At 45.2% G+C, this 14,047-nt stretch overlaps 1 protein-coding gene across 6 annotated transcripts in view; it reads left to right on the forward strand.

The window, feature by feature from the left end:
* Positions 1–1,522: 1,522 nt before the first annotated feature.
* Positions 1,523–14,047, forward strand: part of TSEN2 (tRNA splicing endonuclease subunit 2) — a 32,875-nt gene continuing 20,350 nt past the window's right edge. Inside the window, exons 1-4 of one of the 6 annotated variants that reach the window (XM_081276319.1) lie at positions 1,523–1,669; positions 8,203–8,405; positions 9,894–9,975; positions 13,871–13,907. In XM_081276319.1, coding sequence (XP_081132445.1) covers positions 8,220–8,405; positions 9,894–9,975; positions 13,871–13,907 — 305 coding nt within the window. In that variant the 5' untranslated portion in view covers positions 1,523–1,669; positions 8,203–8,219. Of the gene's footprint in view, positions 1,670–4,644; positions 4,657–5,026; positions 5,101–8,202; positions 8,406–9,889; positions 9,976–10,475; positions 10,580–13,870; positions 13,908–14,047 lie in introns of those variants that run through there. The other 5 variants (XM_081276320.1, XM_081276322.1, XM_081276321.1 and 2 more) reach the window with 5 other exon arrangements.

Below are 14,047 nucleotides of genomic sequence, written 5' to 3' on the forward strand. Positions count from 1 at the left end.
GGTGTGACATTACAACCCTCCCAATGGATGCCCAATCCATTCCTTTACCACTTGCAATGGTTCGGATATGAATTCACATGTGGCAGGCTTGGACCTCAGTATGGTGGTAGGACTCGAGAATGAGGCCTAGCAGAACATCCTTAGGTGACTGTGGGCACTGCCCTCAGAAGGGAACACTGGTCTCTGTGTTATGGGTTCTCATGAGAACGAAATGGCTGAGCCTGATTCCCTAGTTGCTGGCTGGCTTCCTGTTTGATGTGACCTCTCCCTCTCACTTTCTGCGGTGATGATTTGCCCCTGAATCTTGAGCTACATAAACCTCTTTTCCTTATAAAAATTTCAGCCTCAGGCATTTTGTCATAGCCATGGCAAAGAGTAAGACACTAGTATTCTGCAAATCTTGACAATCTTCTCCCTGTCCACCCCCACTTTTTTTTTTCCAACATTCTAACCATGAAATTCATTTGCCTTTTCCCATCTGAAGCCTGCACTTCCTAGCCTACCAGTCAAAGCCCAAAGCAGCCAGTGAATGCCACATCATGCTCATAGTCTGGTCAAGGAGGCTCGGCAAACGGGAACAATCTAGGCTGTGTCAGACACTATTGCAGAACACAGAGGTCCCCCAAGCAGGTATGAGAAGGCAAGAAGTTTCCTGGAAGAGATGAGAGATCTGAGCTGAAATCTAAAGGATGCCCAGAAATAACTGTAGCAAACAGAAGGGAGAAAGATGTTCCAGGCAGTGACCACACAATGTGCCAAGATCTGGAGGCGAAAGGACATTGGAGAAGATCCAGAATTTTAAAAGTCTGTGGTCAACACTCAGCTGCATGAATCTCTCCAGGGTTAATCACCCACCTCCACGGTCGGGTCGGGTCGTCCCAGATCTGTGCGCTGGAGAACCTGTCAATCAACTGTGGGAAGGTGTCTATGGGACCCCCCACGAGGGCCTCCTTGAAAATATCCAGGTAAGCAATAACTAGTACAGGTCCCGTGCGTGGCCCTCTCTCATAATCCTGACCACCCAACTTTCAGTAGAGAAAACTGAGGGTCACAAAGTCAAGTCACTCGGTCAAGATCACAGTCAATGAGGGCAAAGATGGAGATTCTAACTAGGCTGGCCTCTGGGGCTGAGGTCCTGGTTAAGATGCACAAAACTACAACACCCTGGCTTTGGTCTCGTGTCCAGTAGAGAGAGCACCCCCCTCCCCAGGATGTAGCTATGCACATGCGCTCTAACGACCCACGTGTTGCACCCAGAGCTGGTTCCGAAGGGCCACAAGCTCTCTAATGAAGTTTATGACATTGCACAGATAGCTTCGTATCTCAGGTGCAAAATGACTCTTGCAGGATCGCTGAGAGGAATCAAGGAGAACAGCATCTGTGCATAGAGGCCGTGCGCACAACGCCAAGGAAAGAGACATGGAAACCCGGGACACGCAGCCTCAGCTGCAGCCTCCGCTCGCAGCCCCGCGGGTGCAGAAAACACTCGCCTTCGGGCCGTGCGCAGGCGCACTCCGCTAAGACCGCGGCGGGATGGGCGGGGCGTGCCGCAGTTCTGCGGCTGCGCACTCGGCTCGTTTTGCGGCCGCGCTGCTTGACGGCAGCGGCGTCGGCCCGCCCTCCCCGGCCGGCGTTCCCAGGTAACGGAAAGCGCGTGGCGCTGAGGAAGGTAAGGTTCCAGAGGAGCCGGCGGCTTCGCGACGCGTGGGGCGCCGCGGCCCAGTCTGGTGGGCCAATTCCGCATCCCGAAGAGACAGGGTTCCTACGGAAGCCCTCCAGGGCGAGGGCGGAAAGGGCCCAGAGACTTTCCCGGGGCCCAGAGGCCGATTTCCCGGGTCGGCCGGGCTTGGAGCGCGATGTCCCACCTGTAGCGCTCGGTGTCATGCGGGACCCTGGAGCCTGCACACCCCGGGAATTTTCGGGAAGGTTTATTGACTGCAAGTTCGGGGGGGGGGGGGCTTGGAGTTTTGCATTTTTATAGGAGTCAAGTAAGAGGTTATTTTTTTCCCTCTTGAATTCACAGAAAGTGCTTTTTATCTTTTTTTTTTTTTAAGATTAGTCTGAGGTTTTACAAAAGCAGAAGTGACATCATCATCATCAAGTCCGCGGCCACATTTCGTTTTTGCAAGACAGAGTAACTTATGTCTCCCAAGAAATAGGAAGTCCCATCCCACGTTGATTTTTTTTTTTTTTTTTTTTTTTTTTTTTGGTAGAAAAGAGGAACTTGTGTGTTTTAAATATGGTGGGGGGTTCTGCTTCATTATGGTAAGGGTCTTCTGGGTGGGAGTCTCTGATCGTCTTCAGGTTCTTCGTGGGGACACTGGGCCTTGTCCTGCACTAGGGGCTTGGGGTGTCCATCAGTGCCTGTGCCCCTGAGGAGCCTCAGCCTCTAGTGGGGTTGGGTCGAGGGGGACCCAAAGGGAAGGAAACCATCAAAGGGACAAGTGAAGACAAAAAGGGGTGCTGCCCAGAGGGTGGCCTATGTGCAGTTGTTTATTGCAGTTGCATCTGTCATCTGGTGAGCACATCCCAAGTGGTAGGACTTGTAAGGTTCCTTCTGCACTAAATTACCCATTTAATTCTGACAGCACCCTTCAAAGGTTGGTCCTTTGTTTATGTGTCTTATATGTTGTAACTTGAAAGCTCCCCAGAGGCAGGATTTGTTTGCCTTATCCCTTTCATCCTTGTTTCCCTGAGCCCAGGAGGTATTGCAATTGGAGCTGGGTGTTTTTAAATCAGGAGACAGAGAGCTTTGCTGGGTGGGAGGCATGTTTGGCGCCTGGTCCTAGGGGGTTGGAAAAAATTAAGTGGAACCATTTCCTCCCCTGTCATTTGTTCTTGGATAGGCTTTTACTCAGCCTCTAAAAGGTGTCAAGTTGTTGGCACAAGGAAAGAATAAAGAACAGGCGCTTACTTTTGATAGAAAGTAAATATACTTAACCCAGGCATGCTGGGGTTTGGGAAATGAAAAGTAACAATCCTTTATAGGAGCACTCAGCCCCCGCCTCCACTTTTCTCATCTGTACATTGGGAATAAGAATAGTACTGAGCCAGTTGTGGTGGCCCACGCCTGTAATCTCAGCAGCTTGGGAGGCTGAGGCAGGAGGATCACAAGCTTCTGACTAGTCAGGCCAACTTAAGTGAAACCCTGTCTCCTAAAGGGCTGGAGAGGTAGCTCAGTGGTAGAGCACTTGCCTAGCATGTGCAAGGCCCTGGCTTCCATCCCCAGCACCAGAAAATCAGCAACAACAAACACAACCCTTGCTTGCAAACTCCTTATCTCTACTGACCCCATCTTACCTATTCATTTTCCTGTACTTCAGACAGGCTTCCTCTTTAGACCAGTCTAGTTACCATGCCCTCCCTCCCTGCCTTCCCTCTTATGTCCCTGAGCAGTGGGGGCTTTGGGTATAAATGACCTGTCCTCTTTGAGCCTCCCTTTCCTTGTCTGTGATTTGAAATGAGGATCGCAGTTCTCACAGGTCACGTGCGTGCACATGGTACAGGTCTGTTCCTCAGCATCATAAATAAATATATATATATATATACACACACACACACACACAATGGTCTTAATATATGTGCCCCCTTTGCTTGACTATATATATTCAGCATTGGGCAGCTATTACACTGTAGTCTAATTTTAGAACATTTTCATCAACCCCCCCCAAAAAAGATAAATCCCATATTATTAGCATGGCTCCTCATTCCCCTTTCCCCAGGCCCTGGCAACCACTAATTCATCTCCAGGGATTTGCCTTTTCTGGATAGTTCATATTTATAGTCTCATGTGATCTTCTGTACCTGGCTTCTTTTTTTTAATATGTATTTTTTAGTTATAGGTGGACACAATATCTTTATTTTTTTTAGGAGGTGCTGGGGATTGAACCCAGTGCCTCAGGCATGCTGGGCGAGGGCTGTACCTCTGAGCCACAAACCCAGTCCCGTACCTGGCTTCTTTCACTCGGCATAACACTTTCAAGGCTGATTCATGTTGTAGAATGTACCAGGACTTTTTCCTTTTTTATGGCCAAATAATACTCTATGATATGGATAGAGCACATTTTGTCAGCCAGTTATCTGTTAATGGACACTTGGATGGCTTCCACTTTTTGGCTATGATGAATAATACGGCTGTGAACTTTTATGTACGAATTTTGCCATATGTTGTCAGTCCTGAATCTGCACATAGGAGTGGAATCGCTGGATCATATGATGGCTCTTTGTTTGACTTCTTCTTGGTGGTACTAGGGGTTGAATCCAGAGGTGCTTTATCACTGAACTGCATCCCCAGATCTTTTTACTTATCTATTATTATTATTATTATTATTAGTTGTAAATGGACACAATACCTTTGTTTTATTTTTATGTGGTGCTGAGGATTAAACCCAGTGCCTCACACGTGCCACGCAAGCACTCCACCAAACCACAACCCCAGTCTCTTATGAGACAGGTTCTAAATTGCCCAGGCTGACCTTGAATTTACAGTCTTCCGGCCTCAGCCTCCAAAGTAGCTGGGATTACAGGGATGTGCCCCCTATGCTTGACTATATTTGACATTTTGAGGACTTGCCTCACAGACCTCCAGTCCTGTTCAAGTTGAAGATGAAGAATCTGGGTTGTGCAAGGCCACAGAACAACAATGACAGCTTGCATGTATGAAAGACTTTCATGATTTGAGCCAGAGTTTCGATGCACATATTATTGTCACATAGACAGAGGACTTTTTTTTGTTCTTTGTTTTTTTGGTGCCGGGGATTGAACCCTCCTGAGCCACATTCCCACCCCTTTTTATTTTTTTGAGACAGTCTCATTAAATTGCTTAGGATCCTGCTAAATTGCTGAGGCTGGTCTTGAACTTGTGATCCTTCTGCCTTAGTCTCCCAAGCTGCTGGGATTACAGGCATGCACCACTGCACACAGTACATAGGCACAATTCACCCTGAAACTGGATTATGAGGTTAACTGTTTTTTCTAGGGACCCTTGTCTTGGGTTAGTGAAGTTTTCCCTTGGCATCCACAGGGAATTGGTTCCAGGACCCCAATGGATACCAAAATCTGAGGATGCTCAAGTCCCTTCTATGAAGTGGTGTCGTGTTTGTATGTAACCTCAGCACAACCTTCTATATACTTAAACCATCTCGAGAGCACTTATCATACAATGTAAATTCTACATGAATGGTAGTTAAACTTACTGTTGGGGAAATAATGACAAGAGTCTGCAGGGAGAAGGTCAGTACACATTTACCATATAGTCACTTTTATTCCTGCATCTTTTCTCTCAGGGATGCATCCATGGATATAGAACTAGTGAATATAGAGTCTAGCTGTATGTATCTTGTTCATTCTGTTTTCTGAAGATATTTGACTAATAAACAAGGGCTTTATTAGGAAGTAATTAATTTTTATCAAGAAGTGGAGAATATTTAAGATATTACCAAGAATGCAGTTATACTCCAGATAAATCCAATTATCAGTAACCAATATTCCTAACTGCAGATCATTGGTCTTAGGACTCAGCTACATTGCTTTGACATAGCTGAAGTACACAAAATTTGACTGATTTAAATATGAAGGAGTTTTCAGAGAGCGGCCATCCCCAAACTTGGTGGTGCCTTAGAATCATCCGAATCCCAGGTTTCCACTGTCAGATTTTGATCCGGTAAATTAGTCTCATAACTCAGTCTTGATTATTTAAGCAGATGACAGCAATCCAAAAAAAAAAAAAAAAAAAAAAACCCAAACAAGGCAAGAACTGAACAGAGCTTCAGCGATAAACCTGACAATCTGATAAGTCCAGATTGTTCCTGGAAGTCCCTAAGAGTTCCCTTACTGGGGACCAACATCCTGCTTCAGAAACGCTAACACAGCGTTGTTTATTTTCAGTTTTGGAATAAAATGTTGTTTTTTTTCTTCAGTTGAGTACTAGACATGATAGTTGGCCTGGGTGGTGGCCTAAGTCATCAAGTAAAGTGAAAGCTTAGTCACAATGCCCTTGCCTATCAGTATACAGTAGGCATGGTTTTGTCATAAACACTACACAGCAATAGGTATGTGCATCAGTACATACAGTGATGCTCAGCATGTATCCCATTGAGGGATCTTAACTAGTAATTAAATTATTCTAAACCAGGCATGGTGGCTCATGCCTGTGATCCCAGCTACTCAGGAGGCTGAGGCAGGAGGATCACACATTCAAGGCCAGCCTCAGCCACTTAGCGAGACCCTGTCTCAAAATAAAATAAAAAGGGCTAGGGATACAGCTCAAGAAAAATTATTCTAGCATGTTGCTGCTAGAACAGATTGGCCATTCTAGGAGGGTTGTGACTTCCTAGTTTCTTTGTAATCGATTTATCAATTCTTCTACCTCTTCTTCATACTGTGTTTTTCTGTGTCTTCATTTTATTCCACAACTTCTTCCTTGAGCACTAACACAAAGGCATCCTCACGCATTGGACAAGGCTTTTAATTTCTTAGTGGTCGTGAAAACCTCGAAGCTGCTCGCCCCCTCTTCCCCCCAGCTGTGGCCACATCCTGGATGTCCCAGGCCCTCGTCCATTGCCTGATAGGTGCTGGTGTGGAATATGGGGACCTAGGTGAGCTGTTCGTTTTTGTCCCTTGAGAGGGGCTTGGAGTCTGGCAGGTTAAATATGTGTATGACTCACACATTCAGTCATCCGCCTTGCCTGAGCTCTCAGTTTAAATCCAGTCCAGACCCGATGCTGAGGGAACAGCAGGTTCCTGTCTCTCACCTGGTGACAGGCCATCCGCTGCTCCTTGAGCTAGTGATTAACTTTTGCATGCACTCGGGCTCTCCTGAGTTAAATGCCTCTGGAGTGTACAAGGCGCTCAACTCATAGGATGGCACTCCACCCCCACCCATGTCTGGGAGCTGATTGGCCCAATGTCTAAACTAGATTTTAAGGTCCTCTTTGGGAAAATAAGGTGCTCACTAGGTTTAATTTGTTGAGGACAAGGTCTCCCTTGGTCTTATCTTGGTAGCCTCAGCACCTCTGAATATTAGGAGCCCCAGGAAGGTGCTGAGTGAAACAATGGCAGTAATCCTTACAGGCAAAAACCCTGTTGTGCCTGCTCCCAGGAGACCTAGCATGGTGACTTTGAGCATGTCACTAAGCCTCAGTGTGGTTCACTGTAGATAGACAGAAAACTGATGATTTCTTGGAGTTCTGAGGATTAAAATGTTCCTGGTGACTGTGATTTTTATTTTTTATTTTATTTTTTTTAGTTTTAGGTGGACACAATATCTTTATTTTAATGTGGTGCTGAGAATCGAACCCAGTGCCTCACACATACTAGGCGAGCACGCTACCACTTGAGCCACATCCCCAGCCCTGATTATTTTTTTTTTAATATTTACTTTTTAGCTGTAGTTGGACACAATATCTTTATTTTATTTTTTTATGTGATGCTGAGGATCAAACCCAGGGCCTCGCACATGCTAGGTAAGCACTCTACCGCTGAGCCACAATCCTGGCCCCTTGTTTTTTTTGTTTTGTTTTGCAGTACTGAGAACCAAACCCAGGGCCTTCCACCACTGAGCTATATCCCTGGACTTTTTTATTTTGAGACAGAGTCTCACTGAGTTGCCCAGGCTGGCCATGAACTTACAATCCTCCTGCCTCAGCCTCCCAAGTGGCCAGGATGTGCCCAGCTGTACCGTGTTCTTTTGTTGGGTGAAGAGGGGTACCAGGGATTGAACTCAGGGACACTCAACTACTGAGCCCCATCTCCAGCCCTGTTTGGTATTTTATTTAGAGACAGGGTCTCACTGAGTTTCTTAGTGCCTCAGTAGGTTGCTGAGGCTGGCTTTGAACTTTCGATCCTCCTGCCTCAGCCTCCCAAGCTGCTACGATTGTAGGTGTGCACCATTGCACCCAACTTATACCATGTTCTTTATTATTCCATGCCTCTTAATTAATCACTTTATAGATACTGGGCTCTTTTAAATATATTTTTAGTTGCAGATGGACACAATACCTTTATTTTGTTTATTTAGGTTTTTTTTTTATATGGTGCTGGGGATCGACCCAGTTCCTCATGAGTGCTAGGCAAGCGCTCTACTACTGAGCCCCAACCCCAGACCATAAATGCTGGTTTTAGCACAGACTACAAAGTTTTTGGCTCTGTGCTTCTGATCAGTGTCACTACTGATGGACTGTCCTCCTCATCGGCTCTTTAAAGAACAGTTGCCCTGAAGAATGGCGGAAGCAGTTTTCCACGCCCCAAAGAGGAAAAGGAGGGTGTATGAGAATTACGAGTCTCCACTGCCAGTCCCTCTTGGTCAGGACCAAGATCCTAAGAAATTCAGAATCTTCTGCGCAGAAATAATCAACAACAACGTGATTGTGAGGAGTCCCGAGGACATTAAGCAGCTGTATGGGAAGGTAAGTGCGACCTCAACGGGTGCCCGACCCTGAGCAGGCCATCCCTTCCCTCCCGTCCCCTCGAACTAACCATCAGAGTGCGGCTTCCTCCCTCGCAGTGTGGTCCGTGCACCCAGGGGGTGATGAGATGGCAGACGCAGACCTGCCTCAGACAGGGGGTCAGTCGGCTGGCCGTTCTCATCTGTCAGAGCTCGTTCACTGTACAGACAAACAGAAGACCGAGGATGTGTGGGAATGTGACAAGCAAAACAGGAAGCCCCCACTCGCCATCGCAGTCCCAGACGTAGCCACAGAGTGGCACTGATCCCAGACAGACAGTGGTGGCTTCAGAGTGTGCCCCGGCTCCTCCTCTGCTTCTCTCCTGTCCCTGCAAGTTCTTAGATGAGGTCAAGTTCTAGTTTTTACTGTTGTCTAGCAGTCATGGGTTTGTGTGAGGGCTGGCTGGTGGTTGGCCTTCTCTCTCTCTGTTTTGTGTTTTGTTGTGTTCTCGTATTTTCCGTAGCCTGTTCATCACCAGTGGCATTTTTACAACCAGCTTGACTGCTGTGTGGCTTAGGGCCCCCACCCATTGTTAATGTCTAATCCGGGGATTATACATTCATAAAGTGGTACAGCCATCATCACAATCCTATTTTAATTTTTTTTAATTTATTATTATTTTTTTAGTTGTAGTTGGACACAATACCTTTATTCCATTTATTTATTTTTATGTGGTGCTGAGGATCGAACCCAGGGCCCCGCGCATGCTAGGCAAGCGCTCTACCGCTGAGCCACAACCCCAGCCCCTATTTTAATTTTTTAGGTACTTTTTCCCAAACCCAGGGCATCGTGTATGCTCTGCACAATCTCTACTGCTGAGCTGCATCCCCAGCCCACGGTCCGGTCATGTTCCCATCGCCATAGAAAGTTCTTTGTGCCATCACACATAATCCCTGCTCCTACTCCCAGCCAGGACCACCACTGATGAGCTTCCTGTCTCTGTTCGTGTGCCTTCTCTGGAGATGTTATACAAAAGTGGGTGGCCTTCTCGATGGTGAGATGCGAAGTCCCCACTTAGGTCCTGTCTCCCCACAGCTCCGCAGAGAAGCCTTCATTTGCAAGTGGCTTCCTAAGGGCCCTGCTCAGTCTGTATTCTAGTTAGTTATGCTATCTACAGTGGAAGGTAAAGGGTGTCCCCTTTATTATTTCAACCCTCTATGTGTTTATGACCAAAAGGAGAAGACGTCTCTGTCACCCTCAATCTGTCGTTTCCAGATTGAAATCTTTAGTAATGAGGTAAATGAGGGGCACTGAAATTTAACCTTTATTCTTCAAAAGATTAGAGACATAAAACCCTGAAGTCAACACAAGTCACCGTGACATTGTCAGAGGGGAAACAGAGCGGCGAAAAGTGGGGTGAACCTCTTGTTAGCCCGAATGCTGATATTCCTCCCCAGCTACAAAAAGTGGGTAACTGAACATGAACTTTGTTTTCTCTCTTTTCAAAAGGGCTACTTTGGGAAAGGCATTCTTTCCAGAAGCCGGCCGAACTTCACAATTTCAGATCCTAAGCTGGTTGCTAAGTGGAAAGGTAAGCTCATACATCATTCAGTTCTTTGGCAAATTAGCATTTTCTTTCATTTGTGATCACACATCTCAGGTGAGTAAAGTTCTAGAGGAGAGTGACAGGGCACACTGACAACTTTACTGCCCAGAAGAGCAACTAAGATAATTCTTATCAAAAGAAAAGTGTTCTTGCTGGGTGTGGTGGCGCACACCTGTAATCCCCACGGCTCAGGAGGCTGAGGCAGGAGGATCGAGAGTTCAAAGCCAGCCTCAGCAAAAAGCGAGGCCCTAAGCAACTCAGTGAGACCCTATCTCTAAATAAATACAAAATAGGGCTGGGATGTGGCTCAGTGGCTGAGTGCCCCTGGGTTCAATCCCTGGTACTCCCCCCCGCCAAAAAAAAAAAAAGGGTTCTGTTTTCAAAAATAGAACTTATAACAAGAAACATGACATTGACGTATTTATTAAGACATACTAATATGCAGAGGTCTCACTAGCTTGTTCATCTTTGTGTATTTTTCTAAGGAACGCTCATGGTAGTTATTGAAGAATCTATATCCAGGTGCACTGGTGCATGCCTGTGATCCCAGTGACTCTGAAGGCTGAAACAGGAGGATTGGAAGTTCAAGGTCAGTCTGGGCAACTTATCAAGACCTGTCTTCAAACAAACAAACAAACAAATAAAAATTTTAAAAGGGATGGGGGTGTAGTGTAGCTCAGTGGTAGACCACCCCTGGGTTCAATCCCCAATGGGAGGTGGGGGTACAGAAACCAACACCAACATGTTCAAACATAATTAGAAAGGATTTTTTAAACTCCTCACCCCCACCTCCAGGGAACCAGGGCAATTGCTCTACCACGGAGCTACACCCCCCAGCCCTTGTAATTTTTATTTTATTTTGAGACGGGTTCACACTAAGTTGCCCAAGCTGGCCTCCAACTTGCCATCCTCAAACTCCCAAGTTGCTCGGATTATAAGTGTGCACCACTGCATCCAGATTTTTAGGAAAAAAAAAATAAGAAGATGGAGAAGGTGTTGCGGCTGTAGCTCAGTGGTAGAGCACTTGCCTAGCTTGTGCAAGGCACTGGGTTCCATCCTCAGCACCACTTAAATAAAATAAAGGTATAAAAAAAATAATATTAAAAAAAGAAAAAAGTGGAGAAATAAAAAATGCACTGAGATACCATTTCAGCAATCAGGCAAAATTCCAAAAGTCTGGCCACATGCTCCATTGCTGAAGCCCTGAGAAACACGGGCTTGGCTGTATTGCTGGTCAGAGTGCGAATGCTGTAGCTCTTAGAAGAATTTAACAGTGTCTCACAAAACTGTATACACATCGACTTTTTTCTTTTCTTTCATTTCTCTTTCCCTTCAGTTCTAGGGAACTTTTACAAAATATAAGTGGAATCCTACAATATTTGTTCTGTTGTGCCTGGCTTCATAATGTTTCCAAGGTTCATCCCTCCCTAGCAGATATCAGAACTCTATTCCTTTTCGTGACCAAATAATACCAAATAATATTCCACTGTATGGACGAACCAATTTCTTTTTTTTAAATTTATTCATCTATTAACAAACAAATTGTTTCTAAGTTTAGGCTGTTGCAAAAAATTCTGTTGTAGCCATTGGTCTACAGTATCTGTTTGACTCTCGGTTTTCACCCCTTTGCATATATACCCAGGAGTGGAATTACGGGATCATATGTTCATTTTATGTTTAATTTTTAATAGTCATTCTAATGGATGTGAAGTGGTTTTTGTTTTCAGTAAAGTCCAATTTATCTTTTTTTTTTTTTTTTTTTATTGCTTGTACTTTTGGTCTTATATTTAAAAAACTATCGCCAAATCCAACTTTGGCAGATTTTCTTGTTCTTTTTTTTTTTTTTTTTTTATTGGTGTATTATAATTGTACCTAGTGGTAGGCTTCCTTGTTCCATATTTGTGCATACACACAGTATGGTTTGGCTTTTCTGTCTCCTAGTAGTTTTGTTTTAGCTTTTGAGTTAGGACTTTGTTGCTATTTTTAACCTAGCAATCCCACTTCAGGAATCTATTTTAAAGACATACTAGCAAAAGTTGAAAAGAAATAGCACAGGGCTGTCTGGCAGCACTGTCTCTAATATCCAAAGAAAGGGAGCAGCCCAAATGTCCATCCAAAAGGAGAGTGGCCTCAACTCCAGCATGTTCATGTACTGATACTCTAGAGACGCGACAGGAGGGGCCTCTAGGGTGAGTTATTAAATGAAGAGAGCCAGGTAAGGGAATGTGCAGTGTGCTGTCGTTCATCCAAAAAGGAAGGTTTATATTATGCTTTTTAAATATGAAAGGATTGAGGAGACGTTTAATCCAATTTAAACATTACACAATGTAGACGCGTGTGAAAACATCACATTATCCCCATTAATATGCACAATTTTGCTGAGCGCAGTGGTGCACACCTGTCATCCCAGAGGCTCAGGAGGCTGAAGCAGGAGGATCAAGAGTTCAAAGCTAGCCTCAGTAAAAGCGAGGCCCTAAACAACTCAGTGAGACCCTGTCTCTAAATAAAATACAGAATTTGGCTGGGGACATGGCTCAGTGGTCAAGTGCCCCAGAGTTCAATCCCTAGCACAATTTTTTTTTTTTTTTTGAGAGAACTTTTTTTTTTAATATTTATTTTTAGTTTTTGGTGGACACAACATCTTTATTTTATTTTTATGTGGTGCTAAGGATGGAACCCAGTGCCCCGCTCATGCCAGGTGAGCGCGCTACCACTTGAGCCACATCCCCAGCCCACAACAATTTTTATGTTTTACATATTTGATTTAAAAAATCAATTTAAAAATTAATATGAAAGGATAAACCATAATTTTTTAAATGCTTATGGAAAGAGATGAAACAGGATGGAGAGATGTGAGACCTTATAGATTGGACTTGAAAATCTTGTAAATGTATTACATGATTGCAAAGCAAAGTTTAGTTTAGTTTGTTTTTTGGGATGGGTGTTGAACCCAAGAACTCTTTACTACTGAGCGACATCCCTGGTGCTTTTTATTTTAAGACATGGTCTCTCTAAGTTGCTGAGGCTGGCCTCAAATTTGCAGACCTCCTGCCTCAGCCTCCTGAGCAGCTGGGATTACAGACTTACACCCCCTGCCTGGAAACAAAGTTAAGTTGTAAAAAGCAACCTTTTTTTTTTTTTTTTTTTTTAATAAAGGTGAAACAACTGAATTAGTATATCACTGTTGGTTGTGTAACCACCCAGAGAGAAACTATTTTAAGTAACTATTTTAGGTATTTTAAGTACATTAATTCCTGCAATCCTAATGGGGTCCACTCTGCCAGTTTTCTCTTGTCATGATGATGCTGCTTAATAAACCACCCAAAATTCATCAGCTGTCAACAGCAACCCTGCTGCTCCCTAGTCTCCTGATTTGCAGAATGAGTTAGGAACAGAACAGAACAGAACAAAACCCCAGTGAGCACTTAGAAAGAAAGATGCGCCACTCTGGCCAGAGCAAGAGCCGGGGTCCAGAACTTCCAAGCCCACACTCCAGACCCCCCGCCGTGGAGTGCGCCTCTCTGGCTGCAGGCACACAGAAGGGCAGAGCCCCTTCTCCCGGCCTGCAGGCTCCTGTCTGGATGCCGGAGTGAGCGGTCGGAGGGATAGGGATCTCCATCCACGCCACCACTGCCTGGCAGAGCACTGAACAGAGCATTCTGAGGTCAATCAGAGCCCAGCGGGAGCGGCCTGGTTGGCGAGCAGAGCCTGCCAGGCACGTGGGTGCAGGGAAGGATGGCACGTATTGCCCGTTGGTGTGGCTCACAGGACAGTTAACCTCGTGGACGTACGACTTTCCTTGGATCTGTAGTGTGGTTTTTTTTTTTTTTCTCTTAAGGAAAATTTGTCTGAAACTAATAGAACTGCTTTGTTGTTACAGGTATGAAGACAGACTTGCCTGTAATCTCATCAAAGAAGTAAGTTATAACCCGCATTACAATTATGATCTAAGCTGGATGCCATAGCTGGCCTCTGACTTGTGATCCTCCTGCCTCAGCCTCCTGAGTTGCTGGGATTATGGGCATATGCCACTGCGCCCAGCCCCAGCGCTGGACTT

Source organism: Spermophilus citellus (assembly GCF_964194105.1).
Source record: "Spermophilus citellus genome assembly, chromosome: 19".
Taxonomy (NCBI): Eukaryota; Metazoa; Chordata; class Mammalia; order Rodentia; family Sciuridae; genus Spermophilus; species Spermophilus citellus.